This window comes from Acanthochromis polyacanthus, chromosome 3 (assembly GCF_021347895.1).
Source record: "Acanthochromis polyacanthus isolate Apoly-LR-REF ecotype Palm Island chromosome 3, KAUST_Apoly_ChrSc, whole genome shotgun sequence".
Taxonomy (NCBI): Eukaryota; Metazoa; Chordata; class Actinopteri; family Pomacentridae; genus Acanthochromis; species Acanthochromis polyacanthus.
In genome coordinates, this window is record NC_067115.1 from 23,691,002 (window position 1) to 23,716,750 (window position 25,749).

General features: G+C 40.4%; 2 protein-coding genes across 2 annotated transcripts; one reads left to right on the forward strand and one right to left on the reverse strand.

Annotated features, from left to right (window-relative positions):
- The first annotated feature begins 1,063 nt into the window (after positions 1-1,063).
- On the forward strand, positions 1,064-14,477 carry ptpn9b (protein tyrosine phosphatase non-receptor type 9b). Its single transcript, XM_022206055.2, has 13 exons — positions 1,064-1,155; positions 3,158-3,301; positions 5,174-5,263; positions 5,397-5,521; positions 6,229-6,334; positions 6,445-6,555; positions 6,654-7,561; positions 7,685-7,781; positions 8,289-8,358; positions 9,031-9,109; positions 9,251-9,401; positions 9,636-9,843; positions 11,783-14,477. Exons 1-13 carry the CDS (start codon positions 1,123-1,125, stop codon positions 12,004-12,006), a joined length of 2,346 nt encoding a protein of 781 aa, XP_022061747.1. The 5' UTR covers positions 1,064-1,122; the 3' UTR covers positions 12,007-14,477.
- Positions 14,478-15,321: 844 nt separating this feature from the next.
- Positions 15,322-25,501, reverse strand: adamtsl7 (ADAMTS-like 7). The gene is made up of 8 exons (XM_051945963.1): positions 25,283-25,501; positions 22,591-22,709; positions 21,300-21,573; positions 19,773-19,946; positions 19,356-19,529; positions 19,092-19,271; positions 17,990-18,134; positions 15,322-16,343 (listed from the first exon to the last, which is right to left on the reverse strand). The coding sequence occupies exons 1-8, from the start codon at positions 25,499-25,501 to the stop codon at positions 16,189-16,191; spliced, it is 1,440 nt and encodes a 479-aa protein (XP_051801923.1). The 3' UTR covers positions 15,322-16,188.
- Positions 25,502-25,749: the final 248 nt, after the last annotated feature.

The window sequence follows — 25,749 nt, forward strand, 5'->3', positions numbered from 1 at the left end:
CGGGTGTTTCACTAAAACAGTCCGACGGAATCAATGCACCGCTTTCCAAAGTTCCCGTGTACGAGCACGACTACTGGTGCTGCCGCTTAACTAACAGTAATGGTAAAACTAGTTTTAATGATAGTAAATCCGGATTAATTGTTCCCTAGTTATCTTTTTTTTAGTAAATAGCTTGACTTTGTCTGGCCTTACTTAATGAAGTATGATTCCATGTACGGTCAAAGAAATGAATATATATTTTTACAAAATTGTTAGCTCTAAAGGCCGTTTTGTTAAGTAGATAAATATTCGCATGGAATACATATAGTCATGAGATAAATCCTGGATTGGATAAATAAGTGACAAATAAATGCTTAATACATTTTTTCAATTATTTTTTGTTTTGATTTTAAAAAGGCCATTTTTCACAAAATTACTCATCTCTTATTTCAGGGAAATTTTATATCACAATGCCATATCTATTTCTAAATAGAAGTATTCATCTGAAGTGCATACAATTTAGCCATGAAATAAATAAATATTCCGTAAGAAATACATAAAATACAGTCATATAATAAATCCTGAAATATATAAATGAAGTGACAAATAAATTAAAAAAAGATATATTTTTAAAACAGTTTTTTTTTCTTAATTTTAAAAAGGGTATTTAAAAAACTACTCGTCTTTTAATTAAGGGGAATTTTATGTCATGATGCCATAATCCATTTGTAAATATAAATATTGCACTGAAATACATAAAATTTGCCATTCAATAAATAAACAAGGAAATGAATAAATAAATGAACATTTTAATTTGAAAAATGACTTTTGTCACACTATATTTCAGAGGACTTTTATTTCACAGTGCCACATTTAATTATATCCGGAGCCATGTACTTCATAATGGCACATTTATTTATAAAGGGGGCTATTCTTTCACAATGCATTTTTACTTATTTCAGTATTTTTTGAATGTATTTCATAGGAATGTGTGTTTTTGTGAGGCTGATGGACTGTCATTGGTTCCTGTGTGTAGCTCTGAAGTGGACCTGGATGGGCGGGGCCTCGCTGTCTGTCTCGCGCTGTATGGCGTGAGCGAGCGGCTGGTGGGCGCGCCCGCTGCGACGTTGCGGAGGCTTCAAGATGGCGGAAGCCCTGACAACTCAGGAGCAGCTGGTAAGGGTCTCTTGACGATTTTCCCCTCACTTTCCCATCATGTTCATGGTGTATACATGTCACCTTCAGCTTCTTCTCTCACCACCGTTTTTTCCCGTATATTTTGTCACATGGTTGTTGCTGAGAGCGCCGTGGAGAAGTAAACAGCCCTGGCCCGTTCGCACCCTCCGGAGTCGACTGACTCCGGTGTGAATGACAGTAGTTAGCATGTGTGTTAGCATGATGGCGTTTGCTAGTAGTAGAAGGGATCATTTAACCGGCTGTGCTTCACAAGTACTAGCTCCCTTGATAGCTCAGATTTACATGGAGCACGCGGATATGTTCATATTGCTAATGTTGACTACCGTCATTTCATTAAATGCAGTTGGCCTCATACATGTGGTTTCCTATGTCTTTAACGCTATCGTTAGCCATCCAGCTACCACATGTAACCTAGCCGCTAGTCGATTGCTATTGTTGACTTGCAGGGAATTTCCTCGACAGCTGTCTTGCTAGACGCTAGAAGTGGTACTGGACTACTAGTGGGGGTTAAAAGTGAACAAACAGCGGTTGTCTTAATTTTTGCTTGTCCGTCTGTGCAGTGACACGGCGAATAAAGACCAAGATCCGGACTCTCATCGCACAACGCGAGTGTTTGCTGTGCACCTACTAACTAGCAGCGTCCTGTTTGTCGGATTTACGATCGAGAATTCACAGAAATGATCCTCTGGTTCCTAGCATTGTTGTTGCCATCACTTTCTAGTAAAAGGGGTGGGCCTGACAATGATAGCCCATAGCAAATGTCACGCAGCGACTGTGATGACATTAATTTATAGCTACTTGTTTAATCTTCCCCTAACGTTAACAAGATTAACTGATCAGTAAATTAAATTACAGAACGGCTCCCTAGATTTGCAGATTTTTGTCTTGATGGATAACATCACTTTCTCATATCCAGAAACATCAATCGATTAACTACTTGCAGTGCGAAACATTTGTAGATTTAGCTCGTTTCTGAAATCAGCGACTTGTTGCTGTTTTAAGGTGCTAATGATCAATTCCTGTCGCTAACATGCAGCCTATCAGCCTTTTAACAGGCTCCTTATATGGTTGTGGATTAACGTATACCATCATTTTTCTGTGTTTGTACGCAAAATCGGAAAAAATCAACTCTGAGCCTTGCTTTATATAAAGTGTTAAACTTAAAATATGTACTGTTACATCTAGGACAATGTGAGGGGTGTCAATAGTACTGAACTCACCATTTTGTGTAAACACATAGGTCTAATTTAATACCTTTCTGTGTTTATTAAGATACTGTGTATACTTTGTAGGCATTGCACCTAGTACTTTTTTTTTGGTTTAGGATATGTTTCTTTTTAGGTCCTGGTATTGTTACTGGATGTCATAATTTGCTAGTGTATGTCTGTTATGCTGTAAGTTTTTATATTTAGGAAAAAACACAACAGAAAATGTCGGATTTTACTCATCAAATACCCCATATTTGAGCAGTGTGTCTCTTTTTGAGGCATTCATCCAATAAACTGTATCATGAGCCAAGATCCTTCATGATGTAGGTGGTTTGCTATATCTGCCAAAAAAATTCTCAGGGAACCCTGTGTTTGGGTGAATATTTACATTTAATATCAACATCTTTGTTCTTATGTATCAGAGAGTGGATTAAGGTTTTTCATGAAGCTGCTGAGGACAGAAGCAGTCCACTTTGGGTTGAACACAAGCTAACTGTTGTCTCTTGGCATATGAGTGCTCTCATCCGCAGCGTCTTCCAGCGGCACAGCCTGCTGCTACCATGTGCATCACACGTTTTTGTAACTTTGGCAGGGAAAAAACTGCGAAGATGAGGGGGCTGACAGATTTGTGCATTTTCCTTCTCGTGTCAGTTAGCATTTTGATCATTTGTGCGTGTGTCTGCTCCCTTTAATGAATTTTCTACTTTTATTCTTACCACATATAGCCACAATCTCACCTTTTTCCTTCCATCTACTCTCCCGTGTCTGTCTAGGCTGTGGAGGAGTTCCTGAGTGAGGTGCGTAGCAGGGAGCAGCCTCACAGTGCTGGGCTCGTCTCCCAACCTACAGCTGTTAAGTTTCTTATGGCACGCAAGTTTGACGTCTCCAGAGCCATCGATCTTTTCCAAGCATACAAGGTAGAGCATTGTTTGACTGAACTGAGACATCTGTTTACGTTCTCTGTTGTTAACAGGATACCACTGGGCTTCATCAGTACTGTAAGATATCTACAAGATATTTTTATGGCATTTTTCCTGTCCAATGTTGGCTATACAATAGAAACATGACAATTTTGTAAAAATCACCGCAGACTTGGTTTTCAATGCATAAAATCAGATAAATTGTTCCTGGTTTACGTTCTCCAAGTGTTAATCTTTGTTGGCAGATCAGTTGAACTAACTTCTAAGTAACAGTGATTTTTCTTTAGAAAACCATTCAAATTAGTTTATATAATAGTTCAATTCATTCAATTTTACACAATCGAATACACACTTAGGGCTGCTATCAGTTATTACAGTAATCGAGTATTCTGTTGATTATCCTGGCAATTAGTCGAGTAATTGAATTCCATGCTTGGCATGTGGCATCAAAAGCAGAAGTGAGCGTGCAACAGAAATAACCTCCTGGTGAAACACGGCCGGACATCTGCTGTGTATTGTACATATATAGTGTAGTACAGGGGTATTGTACATTATAGAACACAAATGAGAAAACTGATCAGTTTATCAGTATTTATTGCAGAGAATATTCAATTATAATGACATTAGTTTTGCTTTGATTTGGCCATGAATTAAAGTGATTTCCTTTATTATGAGACAGTGTCAGACCGACATGCACTTCAATACAATGTTATGTTTGAATATAAGAAGTTTGATGGTTTTAATGTGCAGCTGTCTGTTATCAATAATAAGCTGCATTGATCATTAAAATTCATATATTGATGATGTCATGAATTTTTATGTTCCTCTTCGTTCTCCATTGAAGCATCCATTTGACTGAAGCAGCTGCAAATGATCGGTACATTTTGTGCGGAAAACGAGTGAAATGATGCATTAAATGCGCCTGCTGTGTGGACGATTTTGAAGCAGAATATCTGAGTTAACAAAAAAAATGAAAAACACCTTCATACCTGTTAACTCTGACTGAGATTTTAGTTCTTGTCAGACCGTCCTACACAAAGTCTGACTATGTCAAACTTCCTTTGTAATTCTACTAAATGCCATGAACACTAGAAAAGCTGCGTCGGTTAAAATAGAAGCATCCCATCAAATTTGAAATTGCCTTATAATTGATTTATTACAGTTCCGGGTCTGTATAGGATGAAGTCTGGGTCTGGACCACGTTCCACCAGTTAGTGACATGTGGTCTAGTATGTAGTGGATTAAACGAGGCCTCCATTCAGAGAATTTGGCCTCTAGGAATTTTAGTGATTGAATTACTGGAATAACTCAAGGAATCGTTTCAGGCCTGTACACACTCAATCTGTTAATCAGTCCTGAATGTCCATGCTCTTGTTTAAAAATGAAAAACGACATGCTGTGCTATAAGAGATGAAGTCAGTCTGCTGAGGTTTCCATGGAGATCTGTATTGGGTGGTGGACACAATACCGTGAAAATTCTAATGATGTCCTTTCGATGTTACAGATTTTAATTTAAAACCCATTTATGGCCCCAGCAACCAATGCTACCTTTGTGAAGCTGTTTGTTTTTATATTTTGGTTATCCGTTTATAATGAAGTTTCAAGTAGTAGAGCTAGGTCTATGATGGGAGAAATGACTTAAACCGTAAAGGCATAATCTGATGAAAACAAAAAAGTGGTGGGCCATTAACATTAGAGGTACAATCCTGGAAGTTGCTATTAGTCACAAATTGATTAGCAGGTCAAAGTCGCAACTGAATCCAAGATTTTAAGGTTTTTCTAATCTTTTTCAATGATGCTTAGGTGCAAATTTGGCTGTACACTAATGAGTTTCCCTTTTCTGTCCTGTCTGTCCGCTATCAAAATCAGAACACAAGAATCAAAGAGGGCATCATCAATATCAACCCTGACGAAGAGCCGCTACGCTCTGAGCTGCTGAGCGGCAAATTTACAGTCCTGGTGAGTAGTGAAGCAAATATGAGCCACTTGACACAAAGGGACTCTAATGTATCATTTAGCAGTCACTGGTCATGACTGTGCCCTGTTATGAATAAAAATGAGGTATATTTTGACCTGTTGATGTTTCTACCAGCCTGGCCGTGATGCAAAGGGTGCTGCTCTGGCGCTGTTTACTGCCCGCCTCCATCGGCCAGACATTACCACTCACAAAGCTGTGTTGCAGGCCATCATATATCAGCTGGACAAAGCCATAGAGAGGTGACGCCTTGTTTACCTCCTATATTTTGCTTTGTTGCTAATTCTGTCCTATTTCATTTTTCCTTTCCTGGTTGCATTTTTCATGTTACTCCGTCTTCTCATCTGATTTAAACTCGTCTTGCTAGTATGTGGTAGTGTCAACACCCGAGCACTTTTACGGTCACTTTTCTACAAACACCTGACTGAAAATTAAACACTTTCTTACTTACTACTTAGCACTTATTCAATCCAGTCTTCCGTCAGCTGTTTTTTTTTTTTTAAATAAATAAATAAATGAATTGAATTTATTTGTTAGTGCAAGCTTATTTTTTTGGGATTGCTTTACATTTTTGAGTTTTGCTGTCAAAAGAAATTAAAATATACAACACAAGACATGAACACATCAATAAAAAGCTAAACTGAACAGCACAGACTGAACGAAATTACATGAATCCTCTCAAATTTAATGAAACAAAAGGACAGTAAACAAAGAAACCAGATCACAAAAAGAATAATAGTTTGCCTATCATACAATCAGAGACATAGGACCTCACTCATTCTGCTTTGGTGTTACCGGTAATTTATAAATAAAATAAAAAAAAATCATAAACAAATTAAGCGTACACCAAAAAGTCCATTAAATTATTGCTGTAAGTGTAATGTTGAGGCTTGCTTCTTTTCAGCCCTCCTGCACTTTTAATCTGAAAATCTTGCTCATTTCTTTCCAGTGCACAAACTCAAAGAGACGGACTCATATTTATTTACGACATGACCAACTCCAGCTATGGAAATTTTGACTATGAGCTCTGTGTCAAGATCCTTAATTTGCTCAAGGTAAATATAACGAACATTCTCTGTTGCTCTCTCTTGTGACTGTCTTCTTCTTCTTTGTGTTCTGTAAAGTCAAAACCCTTTTCATCATTTTACCTGTTTGTATTTTACAGGGGGCCTTTCCAGCTCGTCTAAAATGTGTCTTCATTGTGTCATCCCCTCTTTGGTTTCGAGCACCTTTCGCGGTTCTCCGCCTCTTTGTCCGCGAGAAGCTTAGAGAAAGGGTATGACTGTGTATTTTCATCAAACATTTACATTCTAATGTCTAAGAGGCTCATTGATTTTTATTTTAAATGTGTTTTCTCTGCTCTCCCTTCACCAGGTATGCACAGTGAAAGCTCATGAGTTGGCCAGTCACATCCCAGTCTCTTCCCTCCCTGAACACCTGGGTGGAACGTCCCAGTACAGCCACGTGGCTTGGATCCAGGCTTGTGTTAACGTTCACACAAACGCAGTTCAGGGTGATGCACAAGAGCATGACACTCACGACTGTGTGGGCAGCCTGTTGCGCTCTTACAGCTTAGAGAATAGCAACACAAGCGTTGGTACTACGTTATCCCACACCCACATAAATACACAGTTAGGTACTGAGCTACCCATGGCTAACTCTAACTGCTACGACGATAGCAATGCTAACCCACACAACCACTGTGGAGTAGTGGAGGGCAGGACTCGAGGCCTAGGCCAGTACCAACAGAGCCTGAATTCTGCTGCAGACAGGCCGCAGGGGAACCACCAACACTGGAACGGCTCAGCAGTGAGTGGAGCCAACTTGGCCGTTGGCGGCTCCAGCCCCAATGCTAACATGAATGGTCGCAGTTGCCAAGCTCCTCCCCAGTCAGACACACCCCCTGACACACCGCTTTCACAGAAAGGTGATGGGGTTGCAGTGGATGGCAAGGCAACAGACTCTGCCAATAGGGCTCAGAATGAGGGTGTACAGGCAGACGATGAGGAAGGAGAAGAGGAGGAAGGGGTGCCTCCATTGCCTCAGAAATCTCTGCCTCGTCCACCCCACCAGCCTTCCTCACAGTCACCGTCCCTGTCCTCATCGTGGGGTCATGAGGATGAGAACCGCTGCATGGAAGTGTCTGTTCACATGCCAGAACAGGGCGGTATGACAGTGCATGAGCTGGTGGAGCACGTGAAGAGGAAGAAGAAGAAGGGCATCTACCAGGAGTACGAGGAGATCCGCAAAGAACCACCAGCAGGCAGCTTCGACTACTCCAAGTAAGACTTGTTATTCTGTGTTATTCTACTCATTATTCTGTGTGATTCTGTCTCAGCTGGTAAAGGAAAACTGTAACAAAATGTCAGCCGCCCACAATTCACAACTCAATTCTGCCCTTGCAGGAAATTATCCAATCAGATCAAGAACAGGTACAGCGATGTTCTCTGCCTGGACCAGTCACGAGTGCGACTCTGCCAGCTCTGTGATGATGAGGATGAGGTATTCATGAATTCCCTTGTTTCGGTGGTCTCTGGATAAATGTCAGCCTCACTTTATTGATTTGCAGATGAAAGAAAGTTTATAAATGTTTGCTGCTGTTAAATTTGCTGTCACCACCTGTCACCTTTATGTTTAGAAACGAATGTTGTTATGAGTTGCCTGGATGTAGTTTAGTAAAGTGTGGTTGGCACTGTGAGACAGTCAGGATTCCCACTAGGTACCACACATGGAATATTAATGTGTATTAGCAGTTACTTTGAGTAAGATGCATGTTAGGACTGACATTGCAGCTTAAGGAGTCATATTAACTAAAGAAGATTGACTGAATCTGCTGTATATTCATATGAGTTGTATGTGACTTTCCAAATATCTCGCTACTTACAGTAAGTAAATCCTGGACCTCATTCTATTATTAGTTCATGGTGTTCTTAACGACTTCCTATAGGAAGCAGTAGGTCTTCAGTCCAAGCTGTAAACCCCACACCTCCTCTGCTGTGTGTTTTACAGACATCAGATTACATAAATGCCAGTTTCATGGATGGGTACAAGAGGAGCAACGCCTACATCGCTACTCAGGGTGAGCAGCTATTTACATATGTTCATGCTCTGCCTGTTAATAATATCTTTATATATTAGATTATTCTAACATAACTTCACAAATAGGATTAATTTCTCAATTAACTTGCAATAAACAGGGAAAGCAATCAAATTAGTATTTGCTGTGAGCACCCCTGCCTTTAAAACAGCACCAGTTCTGATATGTACACTTGTACACATTTTTTTGAAAGTTTGGATTTTGGATCGCTTCAGCTTCCTCCCACAGTCCAAAGACATGCTGAGGTTCACTGGTGATTCTAAGTTGTCCATAGGTGTGAATGTGAGTGTGCTTGGTTGTCTGTTTCTATGTGTGGCCCAGTGGGTCCAGGGTGTCCAAGGTGTCCCGTGCCTTGGGCCTAAGTCAGCTGGGATAGGCTCCAGCCCCCCCACAACCCTACAGAAGATACAGCAGTGTATAGATAATGGATGGATGGATGGATTTTGGATCACTGTGATGTACATGAGTTACTAGCCAGTGAAACTGTGAGATGGAGAAGAGGCTAAGCATCTAAGCACCTAAATCTTTTGCTAATTACAGTATTTTCACTTGCAGTATTTAATTTTTTTCTTCTCCAGGCCTAGCCTTTGTGGTCAGTCATTTGTAGCGTACAGTCTGGTGTTACCATGATCTGACAGAATTTGTGTTTCTCAGGTCCTTTGCCAAAAACCTTTGGTGACTTCTGGCGCATGGTGTGGGAACAAATGGTACTTATAATTGTCATGACCACCAGGTGAGATCTCACTTTCGATATTTGGTGTTAACTTTATTGTCAAGTTTTTATGCATCTAATATGAGCTCCAAAGTAGACAAGTAGTCATTGATGGAGTGAGAATGAGATGAAATGGTTTATCTCTCTCTCTGTGTGTCTCAGGGTGGTAGAGCGTGGACGTGTCAAATGTGGTCAGTACTGGCCTCTTGAGGAGGGCAGAACTGAGCAGCATGGATACTTCTTGGTCAGGAATACACACATCCAGGTGTTTCAGGACTTCAAACTCTCTCTTCTTGAACTTTACAACACACAGGTAAATTTCATCACTCTTTGATCTATTCAGAGTTGTAAATAACACTCATAAAAGATAACCTGGCACAGATGACTCCAGATTGTCAGATTGCTTTTGTCAGTATAATCTCTGTAAAATATCAACATCTAACATGTTCTGATAAGATTACTGACAGGCTCACGAGTAGTGTCAGTCCAAAAAACAGGCTGATGTCTTAATTATATTCTAACATGAGCTTTCCTGACCTCCTCTTAGTCTGGAGAGAGACGGGAAGTGTGCCACTACCTCTATGTCAGCTGGCCAGACTTTGGGGTGCCTAAGAGTGCTTCTGCTATGTTGGACTTCCGTGAGCATGTACTTCAAAGGAGGGAGGCAGCAGTCCAGAACCTGGGATCCAGTTGGAGGGGTTCTCCAGGGGGCCCCCCTGTGGTTGTGCACTGCAGTGCTGGCATCGGCCGCACAGGTAAACACAAACCTTATGTCAAATATAGTTGTATAATAGATTTTCATGTAGCCATTTAATCATGCACACCTCTTCAAACAAAGACTTCTGTGAGCTGCATTCATCACTACAGGCAAAGCTGTGAGCTGGTGCTGATGTTAAACGGTTGAGGCAGATGGCACTAATAAAGATGGTGACTTGGTTTTCTATGCAAAACCAGAACTTGTTTTATCCAACATTTTGCACAAGAATGTTTTGCTGGAAAACCTTTTTTTCATTTAACAAAATTAATGTTCCAAAAATGTTAAATGTTGTTTAAACACAAGCAGTTGTACAAGAATTCTGTCTAAATTAGATCCAGGGAGCAATTTTAATGCCAGCACAACAAGTTGTGTTGTGACTGTTTGGTAGTTTCCTGACCTTAAAACTTGTTTCGCCCAGCTGTGTGTTTTGTTTTGTTTTTTGGATGTCAAGTGCAGAGGGCCAGTGCACAGGTGGGAGGAGAGCTGCAAATAGGTTGAATTGAAGCAGTGGAAAGTGAGTTGTTGGTATTCTGATGGAACATCTGTCTCAGACTTCAGGCTAAGTAAAGTCTCAGAGCTACTTGTGTTTCTTTCTTGCACAGTGTTAGTCTGCTACTCCTTTGGTGATTTTAGTCAGGAGCAAACTAAACACTCTAAATGAATGTGCAACAATGACAGAATAATGCAAAAAAATAAAGAAAATAAACCATTTTAAAACCAGTGAATGCCTTTTAACTGGCCAGTACAAGTAACCGTTGATCCGTAGATTGTTTTTTTTTTTAATTGCAGTATCTATTAAATGCAGCTGCTTTGTGCTGTGTGAAATGTTTCACCTTGAGGTAACTTAGACTCTGCCGCTCTCTGAAAGACAGAGGACACAGTCTGATAAATATTCAACCTGTGATTTAAGAAGTGTCATGCCAGAGGTAAGCATAAGCCTGTCTGCTGTGTTTACCTCAATGAAATCACTTGCAAATGACACCACTCTGCTCCAAATCAACCAAATTCAGTCCTGCACACAGCAGACTGGTCTGTTATGTCTCTGTGTTCAGATGTTTATAGGGTAGATGTAAGATTAGAGTTGCTCTCCAATCCTGTCTGCAATGGCCTCCTTTGCTATTTTAGTAGTGTTTCATGTTTTATTCTTGTGCGGATGTTGCTGTGTAACATTTCACAGATTAATATAAAAGAACACTGAAATAACTGAAATTTATGTTCTCATTTAAACTGAACGTATCTATACATATTTTTTTAAATTATTGTTTTATCTTTGACGGTATAAATGAAACCGCACATTGCACCACTGGCTGCAGATATAAGCTGGTGTGTTTTCAGCTCGTGTCAGTTTGCCCCATCCAGACAACAACAACTTACAGCCTCTTTTTATTTGTTGAGCTGTTGTCCTCCTGCGTCACTGTTACTGGTGCAGCTACTGTATTTCAGAGCGATGAGACCAGTGATGTGACCACCACACCCTCTGGTCTGTGTTCAACTTGTGGCACATTGCGCTGCTGCACACAAGTGAACCAAAATAACAGGTGCGCTTGGAGACGCCCACACAGTTGGTGTGTCCAGCGTGTCTTTGCACTTGTTGCTTACATGGTTAAAATAGGGCCCAACATCTGAAGTTCCTGAAACAGTACTTTTACATCAAAACCTCTTCCAAAAGTAGATGTGTGTTGGAATGTGGAACAAGAATTAGGTTCCAGATTTCAGTAGACAGTTTTTGATGTTAAGAATTGCAGACCTTGCATATTGTTGAATCATGCAGCTGAGAATTTAGGCAACTCTAAAGGCAAAATGAGGTCAGTATGATCAAGTGGCCACTGCTGAATTCAGTCTCAGGTTTCCCCCGTTGTTGAATCTGCAATGTGAACTACTGAGAATCTGTTTGGTAATGAATTTTTGTCTAACTGCTCTATCTTGGTCTTTGAAAGGCACATTCTGTACACTGGACATCTGCCTGTCCCGGCTAGAGGACATCGGCACAGTAGATGTCTGTCAGACGGTGCGGCGGATGCGAACGCAGAGGGCTTTCAGCATCCAGACCTGGGATCAGTATTACTTCTGCTACACAGCGGTCATCGAGTATGCTCAGCGGAATGGAAAACTGACCCCGGTGCAGTGGTCTGACTCGGACATAGAGACTGATAGCGAGTGAGAGACATAAGGAGGGATTAACCTGACGAACGAGATAGTCAACCTCAACAGAAGTCATAGGAACGAAAGAGTGGGGTTTCAGAGTGGAGGAGGGTGATGACTCTTCTGCCACAAGAGAAGAGACAAAAGATGGCAGACTCCCACAGTTTTTCTTCACGTGAGTGGAGAGACGGAGGAGATGAAGAACTGGAGAAGAAAACACAGTGCAGTGGAGACTGTGCATTGCGTCATGGATGAGCAAGCTGGCCTGCCAATTTCCGAGCCCCTTTTTATTTAGCAAACCACGGCGGCGGGGGGGGACTTGGCCTGCCCTGAACCTGTCTTGTTGACAAAAGCGTTGTACGAGTTGTAGCATTTTTTATATTGACTTGCACATGAGGAATGACAAACTTGAACTTTACCCCTTGAAGCCCTCCAAACCCCCGTCTTTGTTCCTTTTTGTATTTCTCGTTTCTTTTCAGCTCTAAACAAGTCTGCGATCGCAGACAAAACGTGAGGGTTATGAAAAGGTGAAACTTGAAAACATATCTTTTTTTTGTTTTATGTTTTTTTTTTGTTTGTTTTCGAGGAAATGGTTCTGAGTGAGAGAGTGGTTGTAAGTGACACATCAGTGTGTGAGCCATTTAGTTCATTTCCTTTTTTTCCCTTTATTTTTCATGTCCATTTTTTTATGGTGCATTTTCTATGTGTGTTTCATATTTGTGCATATGTAGACTAACTTTTCAAAGCCAAAGTCCTCACCCTGAATGCTTGGATGTACTCCTTACTGAGATATTATAGACTGAAGCCCATGCATATTCTTGTAACATACATTTATACATTATTGTGCGTAATAACAACCTCTGGAATAAGAGCAAAAAAAGCCTTGTTTAATATAATTGACTTAACCTTGAGAAAAATCCTATGTAGCGAGCCAGGCTATTACAAAATATAGAGAGAGTTCTGGTCTTCAACTGATATTGTATAGCAAATCTCTGAAATGTCAGGTCTAACATCATCTTTACTGTCGGAGCGTTCTGACTGGACGATCTTAAGTAATTTGGCCTTAACTTAATTCACTGCCTCGTCGTCGTCAGACCTGAACCATACCTTAAACTATACACTTTCATTTGCCCTCGTGTTCCTTCCCCTTTTTGAATCTTACTCCCTCGATGCCACAACTGTTGTTAGATTCTCGAGGTATATCCTGCCTCTGATAATTGTGCCTTCACGTTTTCCGTAGCTTAATGTCTCACTAGTATAATAACACCCGAACTAGTGCACTTGCGTAGTACACATTAACTGTGTCACACAGGACACCCACATTTTGCCTGTTGTCCTGTACATAGCACACTACTTGCAAATAACAAGAAAGTAGTGAGTTATCTGGGAGTAAGCTCTGGTCTGAGACATGGCTATTCTCTTATCATTTTACCTCAGGGGGTAATTCTAGTGTTTTTTGCCTAGTGTCAAAGATCCGTTTCTGGGTTTGCCTCTGGTAAATTATCATTTAAGAAAAAAAAAACTATATCAACTTTATTTTGTATTTTTTACTGTATTGTATCCTACTGTATTTATGTCTTTGTACAACTTCTACAATATTGAAATCAGTGAATGTTGGTACGATGCTATAGAGAAAACAGACCAGTTATTGCATTTGATAAGCTGAACAAATCGACGGGGAGCGAAAATATATTTTTTGTTGAAACTTAAGTGGGGGAAATGTCACTTGCCATAGTATTTTCAGAACTGACGTGGTGATTGTTCAGTTTTAGGACAATAAGGGTCGGGTGGGTTTGCTGGGAGGGAGGGGGGGGCGAGCTAGCAGTTGTGTTTGTAGAGAGCCTATTGTTAAACTTCTCAGTAACGGTGACATTAACATCTGACTGTCTGGTCCCCTATGCCAAGGTCAAAGCAAAAAAAAAAAAAAGAAGAGCTATCAAGTGAAAAAAGGGCAAAAAATACAAGTGGCTGCCATTTCTGTTCCTATAAATATGAAAATAGAATGGGTTTAAGTTTATCAGCATGGAAAGAGAGCCTTGAATGTTTTTGGGGTAATGGTGTCCGACCGATTTAGTCAAGACGTAGATGGATATTTTTTGGTGAATGTGGACCCTACATCCCTCAATGCCAAAGGCCCAGGCTCGCCCTAAAGCTGTTTAGTCCTGTCACACATCCTCAACAGCCTACTAGCATGGACCTACCAGTGCAGCCTTGCATCCACGTACAGAGAGAGACTCCGGAGCACCTCGGGAACATGACTAATGAATATGTATAGCTACAAAATGGGGGAGTGTGTATGTACGAGAGTTTGGGTCCCCGTGCTACGTTTAATTTGTTTTATAAGAAACAGAGAATGCAACGTGCTTTTGTCATTGGTGTTCATTTAATGTTTCTTTCTGTGCTTTAAGTTCATGTGATTGAATTATGGCCTTTTACATGCTGTCAGCCCAGCTGTCCAATTAAAGCAATGGTCTTACTATCTTGAAAGAATGCAAAGCCATTGTGGTCTCTTCTTCGCTTTTGATTAAATATGCAGCTGAAACATAGCAAAACAAATTCAGTGTAATAGGTATTATGGGATTCCTTTCACCTGAGCATTTAATTGGAGGCAAATCTTTGATTCTTCAAATAGATGTAGCAGTTTTTTGCACTTCTAGAGAGTCAACAAAAGCATCCAATTTGAGGTTTACAATATTGTCTCTACAGTCTATGGCCTGTTCTTGGCTCCAGTACAGAAATACGTATAACAGTAAATTTACTCAAGTACAAATTAGACTTAAGTATTTTTGATGTGATGCTGAATTTCAGACTACTTTTTTACTCCACATCATTTAGCAGCTGTTGGTTGGTACAGATGGCTCAGATAGTCACTTTACAAATTATATAGGCTTATGATTTATATGCAATCATCCATTATAGATTATACAATGTATCAAAAAGTCATTTTTACTTAGCTTACAGAGTAATACATCAGTATACCACCTTGCAAACATGTAAAAGTGGATCATCACATAGGGAATTTTTAATTTTTGTATTGAATCCATTCATTTTTTTAAAAAATATCTTGTGCTATTATTTCCTCTGTAATGGATCCAAAACACAACTTTTACTTGAGACACAGTAATTTTGCAACGTTCTGTAAATTTTAAGTGAAAGATTCGAATATTTCCTCTGTCACTACCTGACATCATTTTTAACAGGCTGCTACAGTGTGTGGCAATTTGTTCTAAGCTGTATTTTGCAAAGAAAGCAACACAAAGGAGAGGGTGGTTGGATTCAAATACGAACCCAAGTTGCCATAAAGCTGCTGAAACAATAGAACTGGCCACATGGATGAATCTGTTTTGATGTTACAGCACATAAATAAGTGCAGTTGTAGACTTTGCATGCATTTATTTTAACAAGCATTTAATCCAGTTTTAAATACAAACTTTGGTGGTGTGCTTAAGTAATACCACAACTGCAACCAACTGATCTTTAATGTTCTCTTTATGATCATGTACTTTGCCGGTCAGTCTATCTATTAAAGTGTCTCCTCATTCAATTACAGAACTTGAAACCACTGGTTCCTGAGACTACAGCAGGTACAATAGGTTTGAATTTAACATATCTGAAAGAGCAGAGATGTTTTTGGATAATTCATTACTTTTATAAGATTTTTTTTCTTTACAAATTGAAACTAAAACTGAGAAAATACTTTGTGCTTGTTGTGATCAGTGGAGGGTTGAGACAGCAAGTAACATGCAAACAGTTAAATGTTTTCTGTAACCTCTGTAGTACTACGAAATACAGCGGAATACCAGACGTTATACAGCCTTTATTAAGAATAAATATAGAAGTACATCACCCAGTGTGACCAGTCCAGTTTAAAGGTACAATATTAACGGAAATCTAGATTTGATCATAATGAAATTCCCATAAAAGTTTGTGTGGGTGCATGTGTTGTCATGAGGTTTTTGTACAGTTTGGTGTCCGATGCACTAAGATCTCAGTTGAATAACAGTATTTATTCTGTGGCTTAACAGAAACAAGTAGCTGATTTCCCAGTTCATGTATCAGTGGCAGGCTGGCTGACTAAATATAAAATCACAGTCTACATTCTCACACTGAGGCACCCTCCAGATAACGCTAGCTGTCAACATCACAGTACTGTTTTTTCCCAGGAATGACCTGAAGTGAATTTAACCTTTCTGGGACAGTATCACCTGCGGATGTAGTTTTTCTGAAATGAGTTGGGGTGTGTTTTCTCAGCACGAGAGCAGGAGGCGCAGCAGACGCTCCTGTAGTACGGATAAATGCAGAGTCGGGCTTGAACCACCACCACGCAGTTATGATACTGATCGCTGCATGATGGATCTGTGAAGGGAAAGAACACATAAGGTCGAGAAATAAAATAAAAAAAGTTTGATTCTTTGTATTTCATCACGTTCATCTACTCAGAATAAATAGTAGGCTGGTTTCATCATTCCTTGGTGGAAGTGTTGATGCTAATTCTTGTATCCAACCAGACTGAATCAGTCATATAGTCTCAGAACTTGAGTTGAAATCAAAATTCCAAAAAATCAGTAAAGGAATTACAGGAAATTTGCAAACTGCTTCTTCATTTAAACACATTCAAGGCTTTAAGAGGATTTTTTTAACTGGAAAAAAAAATATTATGGAATTTTGATACACAAAGATGAGTTTTAAAGGTGAAATCAACAGAGATTTCTTCCATATAATCTAATAATGGTTCTGCATCATTGCATTATCACTAATCCACGGCATAATACAAAGAGTGATTTTTGTGCAAAATTTCTGATTCAAATCTGAAGCTTCAGTCCTGAAGTTATATTTGGGGTCTGAAGATATTTTCCAGAATAAACATTAATGTTGGTTTAATTGCCTGAATTGTCCTTTCTGAGGAGTTTTGTATTGTTACCGCATCTTGCTGCTGGAGGTCACTACGCTGCTTATTTTTTTGCACTTTGTCCCCAGACATTTACTTGTGGTATTTATTTACTGAAATAAAACTTTTATTATTGTAAATTCTAAAGTGAGTTTACATAATATGTTGCAGCCCACAAACTGGGTCAAAACACAGAGAAATATCACTTTAAGTAATTCCACCTGCGGGGCTCTGCAGGGTTATTTTTTAAATTGTAAATTTTCATCTAAAAAAGTAATATGTTATTATTATTACTGGCATAGAAAATGTAATTATATATTATATATGACCATTAGCTAACAATCTTGAGCATGTGTGAACAACTCGTTACGTAATAATTTAGGCCAAATCTGTAAAATAACACAGCTCCATTGCAAATCTTTTAGGTCTATCCATTATTAAAGGTGTTTCATCGTAATAATTTAGGAACGGTCTCTAAAATAACAGTTTCTTTCCAAAATATATGAAACCATCAATATAATTTCTTTTTTGCTTTTTTATTTTATTTGAATTGAGCTATTTTACTTTAATCTTATTATTTTATTTTGTCCGTCTGTCTGTCTGTGTACAGTGTTGATCATGTCAGTGCTGAATTCCAGGAATTTTTCAGAAGCTACTGTATATTGGATTAAAATAACATTCAGATATTTGAGGGAGGATTTTTCCAGTTTGTGATCTCACACAAACACAGCTCATTCTTCATCACCATTACAATGAACTTCAGAAGTGTTTTAACATAAAAAGAAGTCCTTTTGGCACTTACAGTTTTTACTAATATTATTTTTTACCAATATATGTTTTTAAAGAATTTGAGTGGAACGTTTCCTTTCCATCCAAATCTTCAAAAACTGGTAATATTTCCTCCCTTTTTTCTTCACAATTCCTCCTGGTCTAACTGACAACATCGTGCCAAGAGGACTCCAAGTCAATATCTTCCCCATCGTAACGTTATCCATCTTGACAGCATCACAGAGAGATCTCAGTCCTAACAGGTCAAGTCTGATCTTGCTGTGACAGAGCGGCTCCCATATTAATCACACAGTGTGCAAAACTACGCACTGCTTGGCAGACTTACCTATTTCTGCTAGACAGGGTTGTTTGTTGCATTCTTCTCGACTCTCCGGCATCGAATTGGGGTCACAGCGATCGCTTGGGACAATGTTGTCAGTTAGACAACGAACCTCACGTACACGGTAGCCTCCGCTGCAGGAGCGTGAACACTGAGGTGTTAGAAAAAGAGAGCAGAGGCAGAGAAGATAGATTAAACACAAACTAATCTGTGGACTGACACTGTGACGTATCAGCTCATGTAACACTTCTGAACTTTTTCTAAAATGCAAATGTTGTGCAGAGCGTCATTCAAATAACATGAAAAGAACTTGAAGAAGTTCACACTGATTTGCCAGTCCAGGCAGATATCGTTCTGAAAGGGTCGCTTCATTCAAATGATAAAACAAAGCATATTCTGACATGCCTGTAGTGAGATCTGGTGAAACAAATAGTTTGAGTTTTATGGGTTTTTTTTAAAAATGTCCAGTTGAAGGTTTTATGTTCTTACAACAAAGGTAAAAGTACAATGTTTTGGTGGTCACTGCAGTGCAAAATGTACACTATCATTAAAAAGTATTGGATCACTTAGTAATCTGGGAACATATGACAATTTGCTGAAAATGGGCAGAAAATGGGGCCTTTAAAGGTAATGTTCCTGGTCCTGCTGAGTAGCATGAGATTATTTTCAATATTCACTGTATTGCAGTTAACTATAAGGCGCCATCCCAGTTGTGACAAAAAGATAAGCACCGATCAGCCACAACATTTTGAGCACTGACAGCCAGGTGAAGTGAATGACATCGATTATTTTGTTCTAATGCAACGTTCTGCTGGGAAACCTTGAGTCCTGACATTCATGTGGATGTTTGTCACGTACCACCTGCCTAAACACTGCAGGTCAAACAACCCCCCAAATCCAACCCACAGGACCCACAGAATTCCCTGCCCACATCCTGGTGCCTTAGGACATCCCCAGAGGTCCTGTGTCCATGCCCCACTGGGTCAGAGGAGTTTTAGCAGCATAAAGGAGACCAACACAACATTAGGCAGGTGGTCATAATGTTCTGCCTGATTGGTGTATATTTATTGTGGCTGGTATGAACTGAGGCAGACTTGATGACACTTACCGAACTCCACTCTGTGATGTACCACTGGACGCCACACGGCTTCAATATGCACAGCTGAGCTGTGATTGGCTGAGCCAGGGTGGAACATTTCAACTGGTCCACAACTTCCATTTGACCATCGTTGATGAAAATGCAAGCCAGACTCCGGGTCTGTGTGCCAGTCCCGCACTCTGTCGAACACTTAAATCACCCAGACACATAAATGAGGCTTCAAATGGGCGTGGTTTTAATAGTGTGTGTGAGTACTAGATGTGTGTGAAGTACCTGACCCCACGGTCCTGTATACCACTCCAGCCGGTTTTGGCAGGGGCCTGAGTCACATAACGTCCCCTCTGGTGGGCGTTCCCCTTCACAGCTGTCCAGTGGGAGATCCGTCACGTGATCCATCAGGCAAACTACCGACCTGGTATGATTGCCTTTACCACACTCTGCAGAGCACTGAGGGATAATATCACACACACACACACACACACACACACACACACACACACACACACACACACACACACACACACACACACACACACACACACACACACATGCACTTTCAATAGGTGGCAATTCAAGACTTTAACATGACTTCACTTTTATCCCTGCTGTTGTGTCACACTCTCCTCCTCGACACACGCACACGCACACACTCACACAGCTTCACACTCAGACTAACAGTTTCAGTGTTACCCGCTGGCTCCAGAGGGAGGTGAACCAGCTGCGTGCACAGGCTCCCATATCACAGTTTTGTAGAGTGTCAGGCTTTAGGTTCATGTTACACTCCTGGTCGTCATCCACATCACCCAGGTTGCTCACACACACCACCTCCCTGCTGCGCTGGCCCACTCCACATGGCACTGAGCACTGGAGGAGAACGGCGGAAAACACAGAAAGGTGATGGGAAGAGAGAAATAAAAGCAACACTGCAGGTAATTTAGGCTTGGAAACAATACGAGCATTTTTCCTGGAGCCAGATTGTCTATTATGTCCCTGATAATGAGACGTTTAATGTACACATTGCTCATAAAGCTGTTAGCTGGCTGTACTGGGTGGAAATATTCAGCAGCCACTGGGACGAGAAGCATTGCACATATTGAGATCCACTAAATGTCACTAAATTCTGGATGCAAATATCCTGCAGTGAAAACTGTCTTCCACAACAGGGTAATGATGTAAAGACTACATCAAAATCCACCTTTAGCTCCCAAGTGGGAGATTTTGGAACGGGTCTTACAGTCCTTTGACCAGACTGTCACAGAAAATCTGTAAATATTCTCTGTGTGCAAGACAGCTAGAAATATCTACATGTTTGAAGTGATTTGCATGACTTCCTAAAGCGAGAATATAAAGACTCTCAGCTGGTGACCAGAAGTGTCTAGAAGCTATATAAAATCTGCCAAATGGATAAAATTTTAAAGTGACGTTGATTTAGCATTTTAAGTGCTGAAACATTTCATAATACTACAAGATACATAATAATGTAATATGTGTATAAAGAGCAATTTTGATGTTTTCATTATTTTGCTGTCGAAAGCTAGCTTAGCCGCGCTAGACCCAGCTCTTAAGACACAAGGGTCTAGGAACGCTCAACAGGGAGGGAGGCGGCTAAAAGGTTGTCTTTCAAATCACTCTGCAGCAGTTGGGTAGGTATACAATCAATCAGCGCAACGAATCGGCTGGCGTATTCCTAGAGCGCCGGCGGATTGTGGCTGAGTCCCATTAGCTTCCCAACCAGCGGAGCCAACTGGTATATTAAGGATTTGCCATATCCCGTCGGCATAAGTCCAAATACGTCTTTCTTCTCAATGAAACACTTCAGTGCCGTCCTTTGTTTATCTTTCAAATTGAATTTTAGCTTCAAATCTTTAAGGGCTGTGGCGAAAGCCGAGTCGAAAGATAACTGTTTATTGTGCGCCGGTTGTTTCTGTCAGAATCGTCGCGCCTCTGTCGTCACTTAGTTACGTCCGCCTTCTGACTCTACACTTCATGGTGATTCGTCCGGCCAGTTTTAGAAGCATCCAGCCTCGAGCCTTATGGAGGGTAACTAGACCCACCCTGGCAGAGAATAAATTCGTTGCCGTGGGTTGTCTAGCGCGGCTAGGCTAGTAGAAAGCAGGACTTTCACTTGACATAGAGCATTATTACATTGTGGTATTGGTCATACTTTAACTAAGGATCTAAAGAGTTTTTATCTACAGCTGATGAAACTACAGTTACAACAGTGTAGTTGTGTGCTAGTAATAATGACATGTGTGTGCTTTTTCTCACAGGGCTCCACTCAGATCTTATCTCCCACTGACTGCAGATCTTCAGCTGACATGTCGACTTGGTCACCGGTCTATCGGTCGACCCGCACAGCACCGGTGTCACGGTAACCGCAGTCTCCGTCCCGTTGACTTGGACGTGGGTGACCTGGCGGCAGATGGCCTGGCGATGCTGAGTGCCAGGCCCACACCTCCTGCTGCACTCGGACCACTCCCCCACATCCCAGCTGTCAACCAACCACAGAGGACAGAGGGAAGGTTGGAGGAAGTAAAACACAGTTGTTTTTTTCAGTACGTCACAGCAGATGTGGTTTCATTGGTGACGCATGAGTTCAGAAATGACCTCCCCCAAGCAGAGTGTGTCCTAGCTTTCTGTCTTCGTTTTGACCGCACCTATTGTGTGCGGTCAGCTTTCCCAGGTTTTAAGGAGTATTATACAGCCAGATCATAAAAAACAGGCTCACAATGTTGGCTAATTTATGCTGCACAAGTTGAGACTTTTTCTGCTATTACTACTAAAGTTTCAGTCTTGAAACCTTCTGCTGCTGTTGCATTTCCAGTGGAAACATATACGCTACCATTCACAAGTTTGGGGTCACGTAGAAATGTCTTTTTTTACAATGAAGATAACATTAAATTAGTCAGAAATACAGTCTAGACATTGCTACTGTGGTAAATGACTATTCTAGCTGGAAATGGCTGATTTTTAATGGAATATCTACATAGGGATACAGAGGAACATTTCCAGCAACCATCACTCCTGTGTTCTAATGCTACATTATGTTAGCTAATGGTGATGAAAGGCTAACTGATGATTAGAAAACCCTTGTTCAATTATGTTAGCACGTGAATGAAAGTGTGAGTTTTCATGGAAAACATGAAATTGGGTGTATTTCAGGATGACAGCGATTACAGCTCACTGACGGTGTGGGCAAAATATCTGACAAACCCACAACCAAACATACAGTTGATGCACTAACCCATGTCCTGCTATATCTTAGCGATCTCTTGCGGTATTCACCACAAGACAAGAAAACAAAAACCACACTAAAGTCAGTCAGTGTGATTGACTGTGACTGATGACAGATTCATGGTTTGAATGTGTGATCGACCGCACTTCACCCTGAAAGTCACAGCGCCACGTGGAACTAATACAGTGTGCTTCATGCGTGTGTGTGTGTGTGTGTGTCTCGTTCTGTGTAACACCTAACATCTTTGAGGCATCAGGCGTGTGTGTTGCTCACTATGCAGGGCAGGACTGGATGTTGCAGTCCTCCTCCCGGTTTGTTGGTTCAGTGGAGGGATCGCAAAGGTCAGCAGGAACAGTCGCCTTGGAATCCTGCTCAACACACTCCCAGAACACCTGACGTTTACCTGGCAAGAGCGTAGACACACAAAAGAGACTAAGCAAGGGAGTATGTGTTTATATGGAATAACATTTTGACAGGAAGCAAAGCTGTTTTCTTTCGTAATAACAGTGTAAGAGTCATTAAATGGATGTGTGACTATTGTCAACAGGGTGGATTTACTGGGAGAGAAAGGAGGAAAACAAATGGTTACCACTATGTCCATAGGCTGTTAAAATCACGAAATCAAATTAGTGCTTCCCAAATTTAAATTTATCTAATAAGGATTAGAAATTAGTTTAAAGTGACTTGAGCAGTGTTCAACAAAGTGTTCAGGAGTTCAACAAAAAAGATTAGTAATAACATTAACATAAACATTAAAGGTTAGTATATACTCTATAAGGCATGCTGTACAGTACTATAAACTGTAAAACAACACTTTACATTTTGAAACTGTAAAAACTTAAAATGTTTAATATCTATGGAAATGGATACTGGGTTTAGTCTATGCTGAATCTTTGATGAATTTAAACATGCCTTGTAACTGTTAAAACTCTGTCCACTCCTTAAAAATAATGTATTACTGTAGGTTTGGACTGGCCTGCAGTGTAAACCAAGAATGAAAAAAAAATTGAAATATTTTCAGGTTTTTCAGTAAGAAAATGCAGAAGACTGAACAAGAGAGACAGAAAAGAACAAAGGACTGACATGAAGTTTTGTGTTGCTGGTATCCTTGTGTGTATTTTTTTCTTATTTATATTGTATATATAGTGTATGTATCTTATGTCTTTAATATATGGATGTGTTTTCTTGATTTTTCTTACTGTACTTTGCTGCTTTTTCCCTTGAGGGACTAATAAAGGATATTCTATTCTATTCTATTCTATTCTATTCTATTCTATTCTATTCTATTCTATTTTTTACATAGAAACCTCCACATACTGCCCTCCCAGGCCACCAAGCTAAAATCCTTTCTTCCTTTTTGCCAAAATGTTCTGGATATACCACTGACTGCATCTTTCTATTACATTTGTATGTGTCATCCTGAGATTTTGTTTTAACATCTATTGATCATTTATATGCTTTTCTTGTCTGCAGTGTCCCAGTGGTCTCAGGCCTACTTGCTGCCAGTCTAAATAAAGATCTGGACAGCATAAGTTCACCGTATGTTTGTTTTGTTGTATGCTGTTTGTCACCAGTGCCACAGGTTGTGCTGCACTCTGTGTATCCGCTCTTTGTCCAGGTGTAGGCGGGCTGAGGTTCAGAGTTCATGCTGGAATCGGGGGAAACCTCAGTGGGATTGGGGGTTTCCTTGATGATGTCATTATTGCTGATGTCATCTTGGTCCAAACTGTCATCTGCATAGGATGGACCTGCTGGCTCAGCAACAAGAAAGACAAAGCTTGTGAAGTGCAGTTAAATAGTTACAGGTATGAGGGAAGAAGTTGGGCAACTTATAATAGTGTGAGAATTAGATGCCCTCCACAAAGGCAATTTTACTGACTGTGGCTGATCGCATACACTAGTTGGGCAGGTTTAAAATTACCAAAAACATTTTTCAGTCAGTGAATACTATGTAAAGCCTGAGTGTGCTATAGATGAATGATAAAATTCAGCAGTGCACAAAGAAAATTCAAGAGGTTTTACAGGGAAAAAAATCAGTTGTGGATGGTGCTCCAGTTACACCACAGAGAACAAAAAAATAACTTACATTTTTGAAAAGATGTTTGCTGTCTGTTTGTTAAGTGTAATTGACACTGGTATTCAAAAACTGACATCCAATGATACATGTATTGTCTCATTTCATGCCTGTATAAAATGCTTAAAGATGCAGCTCTCATGAACACTAACTGAGAAAATAGTTACAATTATGATAACAAACGTAAGGAATAAAATACTTGCATATTTGTACTTTGGGTGGGACACGGCTCAATAGATCTCCTAAAATTAAACAATTATTTGCCAGTGTCTGCAGACACACATCAAGCTGTTTCTTTAATGAAGGTTAAACATTAGGTAATGAAATAAAATCTGCCCAAGTGACCGATTATTGTCTCAGGGTGCGAGAAACTGCTCTGTGCCAGAACAAAGTTTGGCTGCTTGCCTCTATCAAATATTATCGAAATCCAAATCAAATTTTCAAAATGCTGAAAATGATACATATTGGCGTTTCTATTACCCTGCAGTGAAATCTGCACCAAACACACACGCACACGCACACACACACAAGTGCTGTTCTGCACAAACAGGAGCATCTGTTATGCGTTATGCTCCCTGAGGGCATAACCAGAATATTCGGTATGAGGCGATGACACTGTGGCCATTTAGGGTCACTCACGTACAGTTTGTGTGTTTATGCATGTGAAAATATGCACACACCCAGTGGCAGAATATCAGAAGGTATATCTGGTTCAGCAGTGGGATGTGTTTTTAAAGGCAGACTGTATTCATAGTAGATACTTGGGCCTGGCTGCTGATAGATCAGCTGTGGGAGAAAAAGAAAAAGAGACATTATTGGTATCCAGACAAGTGGTTTGACACATAGGGAGGATGATATTAATGCAGCAGTCAGTGTCGCTTTGCATCTCACATAAACATGCAGGTCCTCGGTCAGCGGTCCTGGTGCAGTGATGGACTCTCCGTTGCGAGAGCGGATCTCATTTGGTCGTCGGTATGTCAGCTGAGTTCCCAGAGCAGTGTAGATGCCAGGCCTGTCGATCACCCAGTTTCCATTGATGATGGAGACGCCACTTTGGGTTTGCAGAGCTGGAAAATTCCCATGTTCGTCTATCACTCCAGTGTTTGTCATTCTGGAAATATTTCTGCCATTAGATATGGTTGTGTGTCTGTGTGTGTGTGTGTGTGTGTGTGAGTGTGAGTGTCTATACCCAAATAATTTCGGCTCTTTATTGTCTCCTGAATGCTGATGTTGCCGGCTCCTGCAGGAATCTCTGCAATCTTATGGTAGCCAACCCGGAGGAAAGTCCGAGAGAAATTCCCCTTCACCACCTCCAACCCCTGCCAACACACACATCCACACACTTTCATACACACAAA